Source organism: Melospiza melodia, chromosome 1, assembly GCF_035770615.1.
Source record: "Melospiza melodia melodia isolate bMelMel2 chromosome 1, bMelMel2.pri, whole genome shotgun sequence".
NCBI lineage: Eukaryota > Metazoa > Chordata > Aves > Passeriformes > Passerellidae > Melospiza > Melospiza melodia.
This window is the reverse complement of record NC_086194.1, coordinates 52,930,465-52,952,624: the sequence shown is the minus strand read 5'-3', so window position 1 is coordinate 52,952,624 and position 22,160 is coordinate 52,930,465. Positions and strand designations below refer to the sequence as shown.

Below are 22,160 nucleotides of genomic sequence, written 5' to 3'. Positions count from 1 at the left end.
CTATCAACTAGCCCGTCTACATTTTGTTCGGTTTGGAAAACAGAATCTGGTTTTGCTTTAGCAGATCTATTTCATTTTCTGAATTTCATAAATTTGTTGCATTTGAGATGCAATGAAATGCCAAGTAATACTTCTGACATACATAAATTATTTTTTAGCTGTCCTATGCATGATATGTGCTGTGGAATATAAGTCCAGTTGGTAGAGCGTTTAGCAGATCTCACCTGGATATTTTCAGAGGGATTGCAGGAGCTTTAGAAATATTTTTGAGAAGGGCAGCAGGACTGAGTGACATGTGGATGTGCAAGGAACAGATTACAGCTGAGATGTCTGTTTCCTTTGAAAGGAAATTGAGAAGGGGTAGGTGTGGTCTCTGTCCACTGAGATCCCACTGAGTGGGAGTTTTACTGTTGGCTTTAACAAGATGAATCAGACTTTTGACAGCTAGTGAGGAAGAGGAGTGCAGTCTAGATGCTGGGAAATATTTAAAAGGATAAAGATTTGTAAGCAGTTTCTGTCGAGCTGTGAACTAAAAGTTACTTAGTCCTTCAGAACACTTTAATTTTAGAAACCACATCTTGTCAAGATTGACATAAAGACTCCTGCATGCTGGCAGCTGACTCAAAGTAGCATCTGCCAGCCTTCTCTTAGGTCATGACTGTCAATTTATGGTAGGTACATTCTCCAAGCCAGCAGAGAGGTTGAAAAATGAACCATCAAAACTGTGAAAGAACAATACTGAAAATACTTCTGCCTCTTTTGGAATCTTATGGGGGTACTCAGCAGCTGGAGGTCCACAACAGCACTATACAGATGGACAATGTACATCTTGCTTCCTTTGTCAGACCAAACTGATATGGTAAAAAATTCATATTTTAAGCTGGTCTTTTGGAGGTAAATTTGTTCATCTTCAGAACCTTCTTGAGATTTCAGATTTGGAATACAACTGTACTAGTACAGGATTTCTAATTGAAAACTAAGAGGCTGAGTATTTTGCGTTCATGAACTAGGATGGATCCTTTTGTTTATATGAGGTGATGTCAGTTCACAGCAAGTGAGTTTGTTTTGGTTTTCAGACTAGAAATTCCCAGAGGTATCAGGGGGAAGAAAACAAACCTACAGGGCAATCTATTGCAAACCCATCCTGAAATCGTTATCTCCCTTCTTAAAAATGAAATCTCAGACCAGGAGGAGAACTTATTCCTCTCCTGTGGTCTCAAAACTTCATTCTTGGCTCTGTTTAATACCCTTTCTTTTTCTGCTCTCAATACTGCCAAAAAAAGACATGTTTGCTGGTGATAATTAGTAAGAATAATACTAGCTCCTAAAATAAGTTTTGTGTAGATTCTGTTTTGACCTGGTGAGTGAAATTAAAAAACATGTCACCTGCAAATACTTTGTATGAGCTTCTTGGCATTGTGAGCTGTGTTTTAAAATGACAGACTACAGAATCATGGATGGGGTGTGGCCTGGCTGTGTTTTTGAGCCTCTCAGCAAAAGAGGTTGGTTTCAAGAGACAGTTACAGCTAAAATTCCCCCGATGGTGGTGAAACCCCACTGGAAGATGTAAAGGAGGTTTTTGGTTACTGCAACTGCAGTACATTAGGTAGAAAGAGTAGACCAAGCTTGTGTAGCAGTGCATCTGTTACTGTTTTTGCATTAGTTGTCCATGATCATTTTCTATACTTCCATAGTAGTTTTTTTCCTCTGTGTGCTGGCTATAAGCACCTACAGCCAGTTAGACCAGTAATTTTCAGTCTCACTTTCCTTTCCTTCATTTTTCCTTTGTCATTGCTGGGCAAGGTGCCTAATACAGTTCAAACGCCTTGCTCTCTCAGTGGGCTTTGTAATATCAGGAGTGACAGGGTTACAGACCAGAAGTTTTTAGTGTACAAATCTGTTGGTGACTTAAGGGGAAATAAGTGTAAGAGTCGAACAAACAAATACTTTAAAATAAATTGGGAATGTAAATTTCAATTTTAGTGTGACCTGACTGATTGCAGCTTAAGAAATAAGTAAGCTAAATCCTGTGATGACCCGCTTAATCCAATCCAATCCAATCCGCTCAGATCAGTAGAGAAGCGTGTATGTAGTGCCTCACCTCTGGAGAGGCATACTGACCACCTGCACCATATCCCTGTTGGGAATTTATCTGTTACTGGGCTGCTGTTTTCCCAGGTGTTAATACACTTGCTAGAGCCTCTACCAAATGTGGCCACAAGCATTGCTTTGCAGCAGAGAATACTGTTCTCCTGTCCTTGAAGAACTGCCATGTTTTTATGAAAGGGAAGGGTTAGCAAACACTCATATTCTTCTCTTCTTGGTCTGGGTTGCCAGAAGTATTATTTCCTTCTTGTTATAGAGGAGGAAATTAGGTTGGGAAAGAGTGAGATTACTGCAGGAAGTCGGTGGCAGAGGTTTGAACAAAGGCCAGGTTTCCTGGTGTTGGAGCGTCTCATCTGAATGCTCAGTGTGTTTCTGCTGGAGATGGCAAAGCACTGGCCCAGGTTCTGCAGGACATCTGAAATCTTCAGCCCTGCCTCAGGCAAAGGAAGGTGACATCTTTCCTACAGACTGCGAGGAAAAAACAGGGCATTTTCCTTTTCCAGTGTTGCTGCATATAGGGTATAGAATCTCTCACCTGGGGGTCAATAGAAGGCAGGACTTTGAGTGTCAAGATCAGGACTAAGTGTCATATTTTTATGTATTTAACTAGCAAATTATGGGGAAGATGTATATAAAATACAGTTATGTATAAATTAGCAATAGTGCAATTTACAGATATGCAGGCGATTCAAAGGAAACTTATTCCAGAATTATCTTTTCTCTACTATTACTTCTTTTTACAGATGTCCTTTGCCTCAGCTTTGGATTTTGTTGAATTACTCTAAAAGCTCATTTCTAAAAAAATGTGTTTTAAAAATAGTCTAGGTAATCTGCAGTCTGGACTGTGTAGTCACCCCACCATGTGTTGTCATTTAATAGCTGTTGGATCTTGCTCAGCCTATTGATGATTTGCACTGGGGTTCCCTTTTCACAGTGCAGCAAATCCCTTGGAAGTTAAGCATGCTGTGGCTGGAGACCTTAGCCTTGATTATGAAAAAATTAATAATATTTCCCATCTGTCACCTGTGTGACTGCAGCAATTTCAGCCTGGATGGGCTTGAGTGAGACAGGAGGTGCTGACTTTGGGATGGCAGCTCTGAAGGCTTGCAGACATTGCCAGCCCTGCCAATGGAGCAAACGTGCAGCTTGCCCTGCTGGGACCCTGCACCTTCAGCAGCAGTGCAGTGCAGAGCCAGAGGGAATGCACCAGCCACCAGGCACACGCCTTCAGGGGACGGACAGGCTGGCATCTGTGTTTGGCCTTGTGATCAGTAGGAACTAACAATGATTTGGAGACCATTTTTTGCAGTCTCCCAAAGTACTTCTTGATATATTTGGCCAGAGAAGAAACCTTCTTAGTCTGCAGTAGCTCATCTGTGTTGCTCAGGATTCTTTGTCCCCTTATTTGTTGAAATTTCCATTCCTTTTTACTCCAACATATGTTAGAAGATAGTAATTTTTTAACCTGCATAAATGCAGCATCTATGTCGTAGTAACTTTTCCCTTACAGTACCCTCTTTTTATTGCACTTGAAAACAAATGCACTCACCCAGTGTGCTCAGTATTAGATTCACTGCTCTTTTTACAGTCAGGGTATTTGATCTTGTCCTTCAACCTACTGTAACCCATTTGTAGCCCCTTCTTTTTACCAATATAAAGTGAAATACTTTTGGAATTGCTGGAATTTAAAACATTATGTTTCATTTTGTGGCTACAGCAATTTTCTTCCCTGTAAATAAATGGTGAACAGAAGTTGGTATTTTATAAAAGAAAAAAAAGCAATGTTAAAATAGGATATTGCAGAGGGAGCTCTAAATTAAGTAGTAATAATAGGTATAATACCTCTTTCCTAGCAGCCTTTTGATCTTTTCCTTCTTGAAAATTTGTGCTTTGTCTTATAAATTCCCAGGGAAATTAACAACAGGCACCATAGCAGTGGCACCTAATCAAAAAGCTCTTATGAAAAGGAGTTTTCTAAATGGGTGAGCAGCTACACTTGGGCCATCTCAAGCAGTGGTACACAGGAGAGGAGCTCTGGTGGCACCCTTTTAAAGAAATAAGGCCAGGTTTTTGTGCACTGTACCTAGATTGCAGCATTTGCAAAAGCATCCCACTGACTTTTTTTCACCAACCAGTGTCATGGCTCAGGGCTCTGTGAGAATCAAAGGATGTGACCTTTCTCTACCAGTGGTTTCTCAGCAAATGGAAGGAAGATGGCCCTGTTACTGGAAAGCAAAGCATTTTTAAGGCTAAAAGGAGAACAGAGGAAAAATACTCATACCTCAGCAGCATAGCTGGCACAAAGCTTTTATTCAAGGCTCATGGTTCTGAGTGGGTGAACTCAATTAATTATAAATGGTTCAGCTGTGTAAACAGGAGAAGGACTCTGTGTTGTGAAGGCACAGAAGTCTCTTTTCTTCTGTTTAATTAATGCTTACAAGACCTACGAAGGTAAGTCTTTGTACTAAGAAAACCTTGAAGCACACATGTTTTTTCAGAACAACTGAACTTTGGGAAATTTTGGTCTCTGGGTAATTACATTGCAGGGCTGTTAATCTCACCCTGTATTTAATACAGTCAGAAGTATTTGGTGTTAGAGTTAACTATTGTTTGTTGCTGTTCATTTCCTTTTTGTTAAGAAGGAAGAAATTCATGTGTAAAGGAATAAAATGTTTCCAAGATGGTGAAACCAGGAACTGTTGTGCCAAAGATGTCAAGCTTCACTGCCCTGTTATCATGCTGTGACTGTCTTCTGCCTTCAGTAGAGTCACAGTGCCAAAATTCAGGTGCAACTGTCCTCATTTTCTCCTCACACTGAGTTGACCTGTTACATGCCTTGCAAATAAGACCAGATAATTCCAATATGTGCATGCCCCACCTTGTGTTGCTTTGTTATACAATATCCTTGACTTTAATGCCACAGCCTGAACTACTGGCTTTCATTCTGGGCTTCTGTATTTTAAAAATTATTCTATTCAAAAACTGTCTGCAGGTAGTTCTGCTGTGAATTAGAGTCCAGAAAGGGAAGAGTTTGAATTGTCATACTTGCCATTCCATCCTTCTTGGTACACATAAACCATTACCACCTGTCTAAGAGAGTGTCACAATAGCTCTTCTTATTCTTCTCTGTGGGCTCTTCTTTCAGTCAAAAGGAGCATTTTGATGACTTCTTTCACTTGTATTAGTGTGTTTGTACTATGACAGCAATGAGCAGTCTTTGTTGTGTGATGCGTCATTCCCTTAGTCACTCAAAATTAGTTCTTTAATTTGATGATTAGAAGTAGCAGCAGCAAAGAATAACATGCTTAGTGTAATGAGTATCTGAAACCATTTGAGCAGTAGTAAACTGCTTCTGCAAGCACTTTGGATGTTCATTCCACCATCTTCCTAAATTGGCAATTTTTTGCTTCATTTTCATGGAAATATTAGGCTAAAATGTATTTAGATAAGCATAGAGACAAGGAATGTGTGGATATTGAATTATGATAAGGGTATTAAAATAGAAAAACAGTCCTTATTATGGTGTTGCAGGTAAGGATGCTAAGGTCTTGGATTCTCTTTTACATCAGGTGCAAAGGATTTTTTCTGGGTAACATTCACATCTTGTTGCTCAAGGACTTGATTGTCAGACTCTCTGTGTACTGCTTGCCACATGCTTGACTGACTGTAATAGTTCCCAATCAGTGAGAACACTGAGTTTTAATATTGCATGGTCTGGCTGCTAAAAACATAAACTGTTGTTCTAAGGCATTCTTATAGTGACTGAGCAGATCTGAGAAATGTGAATAGATAGAGCTTCTGACTAGCAGAGCTGGCAGAGTAATGAGAAAGGAGGTAACAGGTAAGAGGAGTTGGGGGAAAGGTGAACACCAGGATGGCACTGGTCTTCAAAGGTAACTTTCTTGTGGGAAAAAAAGAAAGACTGACTCAAGGGAATGTTCTTTTCTAAGGTGAAATTCAGTTATGCTTCTCAGATTGTGACTAAAGACCAGCTCAACAGGTGCCACAGCAGGTGCTACTAAGGTAAATGAATACATGAATCGTCCCTGATTTCCTCCCTAACTGGCCAGGTTTGGAGTTGCAAGGTATCCCTTCTCATGTTGTCCTCTGCCATCACAAAGCAAGCACTGGGTAAAGTTATGGTTTATGCCTTCCTAAATACCAATTGTTGGTTATGAAGCTGATGTAATTTTCAGCTTCTATCAATCCAAAGGTACAGCCATGTTTTGAGATCAAGGAGAATGAAAACATGTTGGATGGAGAGGACCCTTTTTGAGGCACTTGGCTTCTGAAGCTCATGCATTATCTCTTGCTCACGGCTGTGCCTGAAGGCATAATCCAGTCATATGTATTTAATTAAGACTTAAACTACAATTGTCCTGATAAAAGTAAAGAGCTGATGGTTCACAGGCATCTGCTCTACAAGGCAGATATAATACCTGAAAGCCTAAAGGAAATATTGCAATAGGGGCCATTGATAAGAGTTTGCTTTATCTGGGACACCCCAGTGGCCACACATCCAAGTGAAGAGAGGGGAGAGGTCCCCAGCTCTGCCCAACCCTCCCCTCTTGTGGAGCTGTGCATTACTGTACAGAGTTTATTCTTCTGTCATCTCTGAGTCACCTTCATGGTGTCTCTGATGACACTCAGAACGAAACTCAGAGTGTCAGTGTATATTCATTTTCTGTCTGTTTATCTTGTGGTTTAATATATACTGGTGTAAATTAAAAGACAGTTAGACACTAAGTTTCCAGTTCAGATTATTTTTCTGAATATCTCAGTGACTCTAATGTAGCTAAGGGGAACAACTACAGTGAAATAGATGGCTTTCTGCATAGGAGGCAGAAAGGGCTCATTTGCACTGTACTGAAGCCAAAAAAGAGATTTTTTGTCTACTGTTCAATTTTGATAAAGAACTGTTGAGTCCATTGTAACCAAGATGATGAGCCATTTTAAAACAAAAGTGTTGTTTAAAAACTTTGTTGTAATTGTTGCATTTCAGAAGTAATTTTAGATCATCTCCCTCAAATAAGATGAACCATGTGTTAGGTGTGTTAGGTTTTGCCTGCAATGTTCATTTTCATGGAACGTGCATGAGCCCTAAGGACCAGAGAGCAAACTTTAGGCATGTCATTCAGTTGTTATGGACTCAACAATTGCACAGTTAAAGCACCTTGATGATCGCTAGTTTTTCTCAAATAAATTGCCTGCTTGCTAATGCTTATGATGAATAAGTAATCCTTCAGCTGATTTACATAAAAATATTAGATGCCTGTAGGCTCTGGAATTGCATTAAAGTCTCAGTCTTAGTTCAGCCCTTGTAATTTGCTGTTTCCAATGACTAAAATGTATCTCTAAATTAGCCTTTCCTTCTCCTGATCAAAGACAAGTAAGTTGTTACAACCCTCTCTTTCCCAACTCTCATTCATCCAAACTACAGTCCTTTCAGTCCTTTCTTTACCACAGTCCATAAAGGCAGAGCAGATAGATATCACTGTTGGGTTAACTGTAAATAAATAGATGAAATTCTTCCCTTTTGTGGGCTGAATCCTGCTATCTTTATGAATATGAAAGAAATAGTTCTGTTGGTTTAAATGGGGTGAGAGATGACTCAGTGCCAGCAATGGTAAGGCTGTGTCCTTGTCTTTTTTCTGCCCCCAGCCCCGTCCCCCACTCCCCATCTGAAGATAATTTTAGGAGGAAATTATTATTTTCAAGATTGTGAACTGTCTGAGAAAACAAAATTTCAGGTTCACTACTCTCATTACATAATAAAATTTAAGAACTGGAGTAATAGTTGTAGAACATGTGCCGACACAAACTTCAGGTTCTCTTCCCAGCTACAAAAGGGCTAAGACAGCTTTTTATTGTAGACATTTAGCATCTTTAACTACTGCATGGGCACTGGCATCCTTCCACTGGCCTTTCCTGTGATGGCTATCTGTGGAAGCTTTGACTAGCTCTACTCTGCCTCACTCGACCTGCCTTGATAATCTAAATGCCGGATTTATTGGGCACTTGATGGTACAGACTCTTGTCCACGATGAACTGGACTATGATGAAAGATGTTGGATGGCTGTAGATTTTAATGCATTCCAACTCCTGCCTGTCTGGAGAGAATTTTAGCCAGCAGATTGACCTTAGATCCCATTGCCATCCCCCTGCAGCTGCTTAATTGGGAGCTTGAATACCAGAGCCTCTGCACATGCATTGTGCTCCCCCCATAAGGCAGCTGGCAGTGCTCCTTTGTTCTAGCAAGACTGAAACTGTGCTCTGCTCCCTGCTCCCCTCAAATCCTTCTCTACTCAGACCTATGAGTACCACAAATCACAGGGGCTTCTTGTTTACCATTTGACCCAGTTTTGTCCTTGCTCCTCTTTCCCACCCTATGCTTGTAATACCCCCAGCCACCCACCTCTGTCTCCTCCTTCAAGGGGGGCAAATTGAGAGTGGATTCATATTCTCCTCTTTCATGCTACTTGGATGCTGGGGAGATACCCAGAGATGCAGTCCTCCTGCTTCCAAATGGGGCACAGCCAGGGGACACTTAGATCTGTATTGCAGAAACAGCCTGTGGTACTGCCAGCTTGGAACATGCTCAGCACAGCTAGGATTTCCTGGGCATTTAGATAGTAAAATCAAAGATATCTCAAATGAGCATATCAAACTGAATTTTTTAGAGAGGCTTATAAGTTAGATAAATTTTAATGTATTTTTATAGGAACATGAGGAGATATGGAGCAGAAATCATTATATTAACGTGGGGGATAAAAAAAAAAAGTCTTCAGAAATTTCTCATAGGTAAAAACACCATGGTTTTTCCTAATCCTCAGCTACAAGTTTCTGGATGAAATTTTCTTCTTGTGCCTTTCTGTAGATACAAGGCGGATGTCCAGCACACAAAATTTTATTCCAAATGTATGTATATTTGAAAATGTAGAAGCATCTGGAAACAGGGTTTATAATGAAAACTGTCAAACAACTTTCATAATCAGCAATGCTGTTGTACTGCCTGTATGGATAAATACATAAAAGTGCTGAAATGTATAAGCACACATCCATTCCAGCTGCTTGCATTCTTTAGTAATGAGGCTTGCCAATAGTACAGCTTTTGTGAGGGCAGCACATAAGCAGCAGCCTATTAAAATTAGATCTGTATGTTTTTCCTGAACAGGAGTTTATAGAGCCACTTTGTTGTCTCTGTCCTCCGGTAGAAACTCCTAGATGCTTTTATTTTCATAAGGCAAACGTGGTGTGATTTTGTCTTGGGCTCAGGAGTCCACACCTGAAAATCCGCTCAGTGCAGTCATGGGTAAGCAGATATATGTCACTTCCCATGAACAGCATAGTAATAGAGGTGGGTTGTACAAAGTATGGAGCTTGCAACACTGGGGGCTCAAATAGGTCAAGTTAGGACAGAGGAGATTGGCCCACTGAATATGAAGATTTGTGACTACACATTTTTTATTAGTGTAGTAATTTCCCCTACTACTCTTGTCATGGCAGGTAGGTGCTGAATCAAATTATCAAGCAAAGGAAATAAAAGTGGAAGTCAGTAGGGGAGAGTGTCTGCAGATCAACAGAATAAAGAATCAATGATATAATAAATGATACTAATTAGCTCTCCTGCTATAAAGGAGATAACTCCAGCCCTCAGTGTGCAGCCCTTGGGAAGGAACAGTCTCTGCAACAATTTCTGAAGGCAAAAGAAATACCAAGATTATCTTATCTGTTCTTCAAATATCATTCACAAATACAAATACTGAAATAGATATTATTGGTGCAGAATTAAGATTATTTAAATGTCCTAACTGTGCATTTCTGTATCTTGACAAGTGTGAATTTTTTGCTTATGTTAAAACTTGCTTAGAAATTTTCTGAGTGTTCTACTGCTTGTTTTTGAGCTGAGTTTCCTTGCAAATATTTGTGCCTCAAATTGCTGATATGTACTGGTCAGCTTTAATTCTGGCTCCAGATACATCTTTCTTGCTTGCTGAGAAGTGTTATAGTTATCTTAAAGGTGCAACTATAAAATCTCAAGTCTTGCTGTTTTTCCAAAGAAGTTTGTTAAGTGTTTGTGCACATTTTAGAGCAGAGCAAGGAAAAAGCCATCAGAAAATTGGAAGAAATTCTGCAACAGAGATTAAAGGAACACATCTGTTTAGACCTTGTTTGGTTACTAAACTGTTGGTTGTTTAAAACACTTTTTGAAAGCCGTAGGTGGTTGTGATACTAAACAAATACTGTGAGGAGATGCAGTCTACAGCTTAAGGAAATGCATGGTCCATAGGCAACTGAGTAGCAAACCAGTTTGATGGTTGTAGTGTCACCCTTGCCTGTTGGAGATAGCCAATGCTTGGAGCAGGCAGTTTTTCTGACAGAGCACCAGAAATAAGAGCCATTGTTTGCATGGAGCAGCAGCAGGCCTACATGATGGAAATAAACAGTACCATGTATCAATGCTGTAAGTACAAATTAGATCTGCCAGTAATAATGTTACCTTTTATCTTTGTTATGAGTATTAATTCTTCTCACGATGTTGTACCTGACAGGGCAAGTACAATATTGTCAGAAAATACCAAATTTTATCTAAAAACTATTGATGCTTAGGGAAAGACTCATGCTGATGCAGGAATGCTAGGTTTCACCTCTTTGTGTTGCACAATTTACCTTCTCTCTACAATTTACCTTCCAGTGATTTTCATAAAGAGGAGATGGGCACTGGAGGCAGCAGCAGGTAGAGAAGGGAGGTCAGGCATGAGAGGTGGACGTGAGGTGCACATCAGCTTTCACAGGTAGCTGCTGATACAGTTCATACATTGTGCTGCTCCATGCTGCCTGAAGGTCTCAGTGACTCTTTCTTTCTTCTTAAACTTTGACTTACTTGCTCTTTCCCTGTCTGCCTTTCCTTGCTTTGTTTCCTTTTCCCTGCTTTCTTTTCTTCTAGTGTCTTTTAGTCTTGTTTACACAGTTGCAGTCTCTCTGCTTTCTCCCCTGTCCCATTCTGTGCAGTGATTTTGTTATAATCTCAATCCTCTCCTCCCCTCCCATCGAAGACATTGCTTAGTCACTTAGTTCTGCATATAAACTGCCTTTAATCTCTCTCTGTTTTGGTTTCCCATTGTAATTCCTTGTTCTGCTTTTTTCATACGCTTCTCCCAGTTTCCCTATTGTATTCAAACAGTTCTACCCCCTCCATTGACTCACAGCCTTCATTTTGACACAAGCTGTCTCCACTTCTAGAGATCATCGTGGCTGCTTTAATTCAGGATGGTACCACAGTGATTTGATTGTAGCACAGCATCATATATTTGTTTATTCCAGTTCTGGCTTCTCTCTAGGGAAAATTTTATGACTCATAACTTAATTGCCTTGCTGTCTGATTTGGTTCACTTGGTTCCCAACCACTTACCAGAGACAGCTACCTTTTCATTACTGGTTTTGACACCTTTCATTTTTTATGCACAGTGTTTGCCCAAAAGAGCAACAACAGCTCTTTTAGTAACAGATTGAATTGATCAAAAATGACTCAGTTTCTAAGACTGGCAGTACTTCCCTGAGAGGTTTTTACAGCAGTGAGAAATGCCTACCTAATGCTTAGTCACCTCAGCTATTTAACTGAAACAAAAAGTGTCATGGGAGTAAATCACAACAAGCTTGTTGAAATGCCCCAGGTGCATCACACACTCCTAGCAAACACCAGCTGATGCTTCCTGCCTCCCCCAAAGAATATGGTCTTCCTTGAAATACTCACTAGGGTGTTCTGGGGCTTTTTTAGCTCAGAAAGAGAAATTGTGTAATATTGGCAGAGCTTTATTTTATATTTGAAAGAATAAAACCACCTTTAAGTGAAAACTAAGCCTCTGAGATCAGGTTGACCTTAGTAAGCATGCAACAGAGAATTAGTTTTAAGTTATTAGTTATAAGATCAAGTGAACTTTTGAGAAGACATTTAGGGCAATTTTGATAACTCTGAAGGAGTAGGAGGGGAAGTATTTTAAAGGGAAAAGGTATCAAATAAACCAACAGGACAAGTAACACTGACAGAAAAGTGGCTGGATGATGGGAACTAGGAGACCTCTTGGACACTTTCAACCTTCAGTACCTCCATTTGCAATTCATCAGCAGACCCTACTGGATTTTATCTCCTCTCACTTCAGTTTCATAAGGAATTGAGTGTTTTCAGGGGCTGGGTGGTTGCAGAGGCAGTGTAAACTATTGCCTGAGTTATGTTCAGCTGGTAAATTAATGTTCCAGTTAATTTGCCAAACTGATTTGGTAACTGAGATAACTCAGGGCTTTGATAGTGAAATAATTTTTGTGAAATTAACTTTTTTTTTCTTATGAGAAGGATGAAGCCCCATGGCAGAGTTTCTCTGGCAAAGTCAGACTTCTCAGTGCTTTCCTCTAAATAGGGAGTGGTCTCTGTGGTGTCCAGGGATGAAGTACATCTCAGTTCCCCTCCCTTCCTCATAACCTGTGTGGCCCACACAGATGCTTGGTGCAAGGAGGGAAACAGAATCATCCCTCCTCTTGCCTGGTTCTGATTGTCTTGCCTTGCTGTGCCTTGAGGGCACAGCAGCTTCCTTTAGGGCAACTGTATTTTTTATGCATCTGTGATAGTTACAGTGGTGAATCTGAGCATACAACTGGCGATTTTCATATTTATACCAATGCAGCACAGAGCTGTAACACAGTCAGTGTATGACAGTGTCATGGTTCAACCCGAGACAGCAGCAAAGTCCCACACACCTGCTTGTTTACTCCCCCACCAGTGGGATCAGGAAGAGAATTGAAAGGGTAAAAGCCAGAAAACTTGTGGGCTGAGATAAATACAGTTTAGTAGGGAAAGCAAAAGCCATTCACACAAACAAAGCAAAACAAGGAATTCTATCACCACTTCGCGTGGGCAAGCGGGTGTTCAGCTATCTCTAGGAGAGCAGGGCCCCATTGCACATAATGGCTGCTTGGGAGGACAAACACCATCACCCCAAACATTCCCTGTTTTGTCCTTCTTCCTCCCACTTTATATACTGAGTGTGATGTCATGTGGTCTGGAACATCCCTTTGGTCTGTTTGGGTCACCTGTCCCAGATGTGTCTCTTCCCTCTTTTCTATGCACACCCAATCTAATCCTTAGTATGACAGTACAAAAAGCAGAAAAGTCCTTGCCTCTGTGTGAGCCCTGCTCAGCAACAGCAAAAACATCTTTATATTATCAACCCCTGTGTTCAGCAGAAATCCAAAGCAAAGCCCCATACCAGCCAGTGTGAAGTAAATTACTCCAGCCAAAAGTGGCACAAATGGAGACACCAAGCCTGGTATAAAGGGAGTACAATGCTGTTTTGTTCTTTATCCATGTGAATTGTTGGGTAGTTTGGTGGTTGTCACGGGCATGAACATCTTTAGGCACCTCATCTCTTGGAAGATTTACCAGATTGACTGACATTTTTCTTAATTGAAAGAAGAATTTAATCTCATTACTTTCTCACTTCAATATCATAACTACATTGCTGGTCCAGTGATCTCTAAATAATTAGAGATGAAAATTACAATGGTACACATTTATTTATGACTGGGGATTAACTAGACAACACCTGCTCTCGACCTGTGCACTCTGCTATGTAGCTAGGGCAGCAGGACAGAGTTCAATGGTCTCCTTTATTTCAGAACAAGGTAGTCTACAAGGCTACAATCCAAACAATCTTTGTAATTACATATTATTTACAAATGCCAGCTGAATGATATTCAGGTTAATTTATATCACTGCCTTACCAATACTTCCAGTGTTTTCTGTTCATCTGCAGAGGCAGTGGTACCAAGTCCATAGGTTTCTGCACCTGTTTTGGAAATATCTCAGAGGTGATTCAGGAATGCAAGAACAATCTTCAGATGGATTAAAATGTTAGGACTCTGTTGCAGTGAAAAACATGGCACCAGCAATGTTGTTTGTAAAGAATGGTTCATGGCCAAAAAATGGCCAACTAGGATCCTAATGGCATTTTTACACCTAAAGAAATTATATATCATTTTGCAGGCTTTGTACTTGCTAAAGTTTCCTCTCTCCATTGAAAATAGATATTTGCATAATATTTTAAATCTGAAAGCAATATGAGCAAAAAGGGGAGAGAGGAATCTAGAAGAAAGAAAATGTTGTTCCCCTGTTGCTTCTAGAGCAAGTTCTCAACCCATGACGGCCTCCATCTGACATTTTCTCTCAGATCTGTTCTCTGAATGAAATCTTTGCTGTTCATTAATCACCACCTCTATCACAGCTTGATGAATGGCTCCAGCTGTGCCACTGTTTTGGGTTGGGTGTGACACTTGCAACTCTCTTGAGTTGCTTTCTAGTGGTTTCCACCTGTATGTGGGCAGTTTGGTTGCAAGTACATGAAACTGAGAGGATCCTTCAATAACTACATGGTTCTTGCCAAAGACATATTTATCATCTTAGTTATCCTTTGTCCTTGAAAGTGTTACAAATATCCAGATTGACTGCATATGGATATATTCTCTCTTTCTGTTCTCTCTAATACTTTTAGTTTAATTAAATGGATTCTTTTAAAATTTTCCTGATGCACATGGTAACTGATTTCCTACTTATCAATCTATGAAAAGATTTCCTGCTGTGGGGTCTGAACATTGTCATACAGCTAATACCTGGAGTTATATTTCATTAACTACAAAAGTTAATTTTATTTTTTAAAGGCTTCTCTTTATTCTAGTTCTCAATGTTCCATGAAAACTGTAGCTAAAAATCTCCAGGGGAGAAGAAAATTAAGATTTGAATAATTGGTGAGAACTGCATGTTTTAGCTATTGTGATATCCTCAGCTTTTGCTGTCCTCTCAGCGAGTAAATGAGTTAGCTGCTGAGCTGTTAAAAGTCCTGTAGAGAAAATTACAACGTGAAAATACAATCTGGACTTGCAGTTTTTCTGTCCCACAGGCTCTTCCAGCTTTTTTTGCTGCCAAAAGGAAACAACTGCTGCTCCCAGGTGCAACAGCAGGGTCGCTGGCTCAGCTGTACTGACACCTCAAGTAAATCTCTTAAAGTTGCAGAATTTCATTTGAGGGTATAGTTATGAATTCAGCCCCAGGATGGGCCCCACAGCCCCTCATGGAGGTGCTGAAGGACTCTATATTCTGTTCCAATTCTTGTGGAATGCTGTGAAGTAAATGGGACACATGTACATATTGTGGATATAGTGGGAGAGGCTGTATTTTCACTGTATGAGCAAAATGTGCACTCTGGTGAAGAACAGGCTTTGGGGATGGAAAACATGGTTTTCACAGATTAAGTGTGCTGGCACTGTGCTTCTCATCAATGGACATTCAAATGCTGTGCATTCCTGCAGCACCCCTCAGGTTAAAGGACTGGGAAGACCCCTGAACGTGAGCAGTGCTCAGAGTACTTGGGAACATCATCTCTTTGCTTTTCATTTCCCGAGTGACATCTGAAAGTTGGGAAGGCTTTACACTTCTAAAATTATTTTGTCTTTCAAAATGTATCAGGATTTCTGTTTCCACCTATGTTCCTGTGTAGGTACCAGGGTAATCATTTCAGGCCTGTGGTTTTGAGGGTTTCCACCACTTTTTACGTCCCAGGTTTTGCTTCCACCTGGACTGCTACATGGTTGTTTCTTGGATCTACAAACAGCAGATCACAGCACCACAATCTGTGGTTCCAGTCTCAGCTCTTAATATTTTTTGTCACAGCTGCAGTGATTTGAGTAATTTTGTTACTGGTATTAAAACTGCAATACAATTTGTATGTTAAAACACGTAAATGGGATTTTTTAAATTGTTTTCACACATGGACTGTAACTGTAGTTGCAATGAGCATTTTTGTGACTACCAGCAAAGGCTGGTGTTTTCCCTGAGCTACAGCAGCAGCTACAAAGCAAGGTCTTAAGGAAAGTCTTGGAACAGATAAACATTTCCGTGTCATTATCCAGTTAGAACTAGAAGATGTGAAAACTGCTTTTATTTAAACAGGCATTTTTCAGATCCCACAAACATACCTGTTACACATGTAACGCTGCATAATTGCTGGGTCCCAGCTGTGCCGAGGCACATACCAGGCTAGTTCACATCTAGTTTACTGTGGAAGAAAATTCTGGCATGCCAGCAGGCGGGCCAGGATGAGCTCCAGCAAGTCCCCAGTTCCATAGCAGCACTTTGCATCTGTTTGTAGTCACAGACCAACACAGAAGCTGGCTGGAACTGTCGTTCCTTCTTGTAGCAAACAAGAAAGTGGGGTTGTGAGGGGCTGATTAACAAGCAGCTTTCACTTCTGTGCCTTGATACAATTATTGAGATGAATTTCCCTCAATATTATTTATTTGAATGCCAATGCATGGGGCAAAAAGCAGCACTATGAGTGTGAAAACTCATGACCTTTCCTGTGTTCCTCACCTAATTTAGATGTTTAGAAGTCAGTGGAAATACACTAAGGCAGGGTCTGGTGACACTCTGCTCTTCCTGAAAATGCTTTAATGTAGTAACTGTCAAAGCAATTCATCTGTGGAGATCTACATCCTTGCCCTGACCAAGGCCAGAATAAATTGGCACAGTAAAACTTGTCAATGAGCAGCTATGCAATCTTGTCCTAAGGAAGTTCCTAAATTTCTCTGCACATTAGTGCTTGGTAAGTCTGAACAGGGTAGATTTATATGTCCCTACTTTTTTTCTTCCTAAAGGATGCTGAACATGTGCTCTAAGATCTGTCTGTGGTAACTTTGGCTCAGAAGAGGTTTGGATTTTAACTGTGTTAAATCCATGAACCAAACTCCAGATTTCACCCTGACCAAGGGGAAGATCAGAGGCAGGAGGTATCCTGTTGTGCCATCCAGCCAGAATGAACCATTTGCAATTTAGCTACTCGCCAGCCCTGTGCCTGTGAGCTGTAGCTGATCATGCAGATTACCCCTAACATTTTTTTAAATCCTAAATGTCTCTTTTGGATTTTTTTTCAGCTGAAACAAAGATCTGCTTCAAGTACTACCATGGCGTGAGTGGGGCACTACGAGCCACGACTCCAAGCGTGACAGTGAAAAACAATGCAGCTCCTGTAAGTTATGTTTATTATTTTTCCTATGTATGTCCTACTGTGCTATGCCTTCCTTTCCCTGCGTGCTTTATATATCTTTATATCAAAACTGAACATATTTGCACTTCATTGTATTGTGGTACAGTGAGTAATCTTTCCATGAAGATGTGGGTTTGTATGCCAAGAGAATGTAGATTCAGCTCTGAATCTGTCACTGATAACCTCTGTGATCTGGGGCAAGTTCCACATCCTAGCTGTATCCTGTTCTGTAAAGTTCTCTTGTCTCTGCTGGGTGCTGTGAGATTTGGGTGATACCCCTAGAGGATTTTGGATCCTTGGACAGTAAATACAGTAAGTGTCCAGAAAGGGAAAAGATTTTCCTCTTTTAAAGTGATTTTTTCAAAATGAGCATTTTTACAGCAGTGCCTCTGAGTTCCAGGAACAAGCAGACTGTGACATGCCCCCATCAGTGGTAAGAAGTAGACACTTGGGACCTGATCTATCAAAGGATTGAACATCATTTTTGACAGATTGAGGCTTCACTGAGAGCACTTTTGATTTGCTAGAGCCTAGCAAAGCTCTGTGGCTTAGATAGCTCTAAAAAGCCATATATTTAGTCTGGTATTGGGAGATTTTATCACCCTGAGAGTGAAACATCTTTTAGAAGCCCACAAAGAGACTTGATGACCTTCAAATCTTGTCTGGCCTTGCTGACAGTGTTTCACTGCATGCCAGGCTTGGCAGAGACCTGCATGAGCTGAGAACTTGTACTCCAAACAGCATAAGAAAAAGACTAGGTCAGATATTGTTTAGTCTGGAAGATGGGTTCAGAAAGAACTGTCTTACCTGTGGGTATGTGTCAGTTTCAGTGGACATCACTTAATTTTTTAACCTTTTTTTTAGTGTTTGTTTTTGTTGCTCTTGTTGTTGCTTTTTGGGTGTGGGTTTTTGATTGGTTTTTTTCCCAGTCCATACTTAATATTTCTAGAAAGGCTGAAAAGTCTCCCATGCTGTGTGTTGGCTGTGTCTGATTCCACCAGAGCCAGAAAGGATTCATTTTTTCACCCTTGAGCCATGAAAAGACTTTTGATGGTTTCTCCTTGCCTTCTTTTGATATACAATATAGCTGCAAACTAGATGCTGGGTAGGGGCTGCTGTACATCCTACGTTTTCAGGACTAAAAGACATTCTTGTCTCATTGCACCTTTCTGATGTGCTCATGGTGAAGCCATTCATCAGTTTTAGAGCCTGGAGAGTTTCCTTGAGCTGTCTTCAGAAGAACATTAGGATGTAGCCTTGGATATCTTCATTGTGAGGGATGCTGAAAAGTTCTTTTTAGCCTGTAATGAGTCACGTCTTGTTGCCCCAGAACTTGTTGCTGATTTCCCAGTTGTTGTAATTTAATGGGATAATGTCTGCCATTGATGTAGTCCCTGTCTTCTCTGAAAGGTAAGCCAGCCAACCCAGGCAATGAATACCATTAGCTGAGAGATTAGAATTTGTTTTTGCATTATTCTCATCCATGTCTTAAACCTGAGTTGGAGCCAACTGCACAAATTTTTCAGGTCTAGTATGGAAGGGTTACTCTTTTGTTATGAAGTATTAGCAGTATGTATGAAATTAGTAGAAAAATGTCTGAGATCTGTGCCTTTGTAGTATACAAATAGGTAATCTCTCCAAGTTCTTTAGCTGAGACCTTTACATACGTATTTATGGGGAAATAAAACAACCATTCACTTTCAGCCAAGGCAGGACTTGTGTTTAAAGGAAAATCCTCTTCATGCACTACTCATGGTCTTTATAGAAATCAGATGTGGGCTGCCTATTATGACCTTTAGTTGAGTTTCCTGTACACAACTAAAAACCAAAATATGATTAAAAGTGGTATCAGATAATGGTTTTCTGTCTGAGGACACAACCAGTGTCCTTGGAAATAGCATTATTTTTCTGTAATCTTCTAGTTTTTCCTGCCTTTCTAGGTTTCAAAATAGCCTGTGTGGGTTTTTGCAGGCCAGAAAGGCCAACCGGCAGTGCTGTAGGTGCAGCATCTTTTTGTCTCTTCTTTTCTTCTTCCTGATTTTGTTGCATGACTTACTTGATGCATTGTAAGGCAAATACTAAGTGAAGACAGGAAAAGCAATGAAATGGCAGCAAAAGTTATGGAGTATGAACTTGGACAGAGCCTTCTGTATGAATGCAAAGAGGGAAAAGTGCTATAGATTTTAAAACTCCTTCAGAGTTTGGAAGAAAATACTGGGCTGACTCTTGCCTGTGTGAGGGCTTTCAGCTAAGTGTGATCCTCCAAATTCCACTCCCAACTGACACCATCAGATGGCTTTCTCCATTTGCCTCTCTGCAGTACATGTCCAACCTTTATTGCTGAAGAATTTGAATGTTTTATAGCATCCTGTACCATTGGCACATGGTGTTACTCCCACTGCAAAGGTGGGGAAGGGGATAACAAGGGATCTGCTCAGCCCTACTCTTTTCTTGGTTCTTGTGGGCCTCTGCATTAACTGCTGCTGGGAGTTGGATATTACTATGCAAAGTGCAGACATTATCTCTAGCACTGCAAACACTCACCTTTGACTGTGATTTCACTATTTTGTGCAATCAGTTGAGGGCTGTGACATTCTAGCACCCATGCCTGTAGCTCATGTCAGAGGTCCCTGACACTTCTTACCCTAGTGAGACTTTACACATGGGGCCCTTCTTGGTGGAGGAGGATTATCAAATTCCTCAGTTGTTCTCATTGCTCCAGAGGTGCAGAGCACTGACCCAGGGTGTTGGGCATGGCATTTCTTACAGTACCAACAAAAGCTGTGGTCTTCTGACTGCCGTGGCCTCGGAGCAGAGAGGGCCTCTACTGCTCAGAGGCAGCTTTCTTCAGATCCTGGCACAGCTTCCTGCACATCCCATCTGAAAGAAGCCATCCTGTGGTCTGTACTTGGAAATTGAGCCTCTATTGCAGCCAGTAGGAGTTTAAGCACTGTCTGATGGACCTAAGTGTGTTAGAAAAAAATAGCTTTATGGGGAAATCTCCTTAGGGATCTTACTGTGGTGTCGAGGCTGAAGTATTTTGAAACCATTGTAGTGATAGTGTCATAAATTCACTGACCCTTAGGCTGTCAGTAGAGGGACAGAAGGAAGGAGGCTTTGTGTTTTTTACATAAGCAAACCTTTTTGTTTGGCACAGCTTAGCAAAAAGATCCAGAGCAGGTGTCCTTTGAGAAGCAGCATTTGAGGACAGGTGACCTTCTGGGGGCAGTGTTTTTACTGCTAGCACTAACTCATCTGCAGCTGATGCCAGAGCCACCCAAGTGGGTTCTGTCCAAGCCTCCGAGCGCATGGCAGCTTCTGCATCAGAGGCAGCTGCTGGCATATTGGCTGCTTGGTGTGTGTCCTGTCAACAAGTCTGAAAATACTGATAACCAGCAGTATCCTAACACCACGATCTAAAACAACAGCAACAAAAAAAAGAATCCTCCATTGTCTGTCTGACTGCAGTTTGCTGCAATTGAAAAGGGGAAAGAAGCTGGAAGTAGTCATGCTGGGGGCTGTAAGCTGTTGCCATTCTTGTTCACATGCTGCTGAGACTGTCTTTAACTGGCAGTTGAAAGGAATCCCACTTCCAAAGGGAAAAAACAGCTGCTGTGTAAGTTGGTTGTCTTTGTATAGCACCAGTGGTGCTTTAGGCTGAGTAGCATCTCACATTTCTTGTCTTATGAATGTTCTGCTCCGTTTGAGCTTATCCCCTCATGCTGTAACCCAGTTATTAGAGCTGCCTTGCCTGCTGATTAGGATGCCCTGCAGTTCGTTTGTTGGTGAAAAGTCCTGTCACATTTTATTGCCTGTGAATCATCAGGCTTGAATATCTGGGAATGAAGGGCTGCGCACTTTGGCCAATTCATACATGGCAGAAGCTTAAATGTGAATTTGAGGCAGCAGATAGGCCTGGGGGTAATGACAGTAAAAAAGAGCACCTGCAATTCTGGAAAAAAAGAAAAGCAACATCCTGGCTGGCTCCTTTTTTTTCTGAACTAGTGGAAAGCAGTGTTGCTTGTGCACAGGAATTTATACTACTAAAGCACAAACATTACCATGGTAGGGAAGAGCAAATGGTTTTCTCAGTAGAAAAGAGCATTTTTGCAACATCTGGAATGTTCCTGTATTTGTTATTCTTCATTTCTTCATAATATTGTCACCACTGATTCAACTTTACATCAGACATTGTTGTAGAAAGAAATACGGGTTACAGCAATTAATTCTAGCAATAGGGAAGTGTTATATTGTTAATATAAAAATAATTCAATCTGAACAAGGTTTTCTTGCAGTAAAATAAAGCTGGCATGAGAACAGCATGCAGAAGAAGAACCTTTTTCCCTAAGAGTTTATAGCCTGAAAAGATAAATTTGATACATCACAATTAAATGGCAGCAAGTGGAGAATCAATGCTTTAGCCTCAGGACAAATGTCTTCACTAAATTGGGAGCATTCACTTGCTGTGTATTTGATGCAAAGAACCTCAGCTGATTGAACCTCTGGAGCTTTCATGCCACTGTTTCTGTCTCACAGATCGTGGTGGGACTTGTCAGATACACTTGGCATTGTGGGAAAAGCTGTGTAAATTGGAGCTGATTATTGAAAGAGACCTTTTCTTCGTTGTGTTTGTGTGGAAATGCTGCCTCAGCTGGGTTTCCCACAGCAGGAATTACTGCTTGATAAGCTGCTGCTATTTGATGGTGACTGATCATTCCCGAGGACTTCCTGCTGTAAATATTTGCATTACGTGCTGTCACGTCAGAGCGTGGGCTGCCGAGGAGCGTTTGATAATGAAGGATTCTGCTTCATTTCCATACATATGCTGCAAGACAGGATTTTATGAGAGTGTGCATGTACAAGCAGCTGTATCTCTCATTCTATTGGAAGGCTGGATTTTAAAATCTCACCTGTGTCTTCTTTTTCACTTCACGTCTGATTCTGTGATGAGTGAATTTTAAAACT

At 40.8% G+C, this 22,160-nt stretch overlaps 1 protein-coding gene across 6 annotated transcripts in view; it reads left to right on the top strand.

Moving 5' to 3' along the window:
- Positions 1-22,160, top strand: part of HECW1 (HECT, C2 and WW domain containing E3 ubiquitin protein ligase 1) — a 252,940-nt gene that overhangs the window by 112,482 nt on the left and 118,298 nt on the right. For all 6 annotated transcript variants that reach the window (XM_063158113.1, XM_063158120.1, XM_063158099.1 and 3 more), the window contains one exon: positions 17,083-17,177. In XM_063158113.1, coding sequence (XP_063014183.1) covers positions 17,083-17,177 — 95 coding nt within the window. The remainder of the gene's footprint in view (positions 1-17,082; positions 17,178-22,160) is intronic.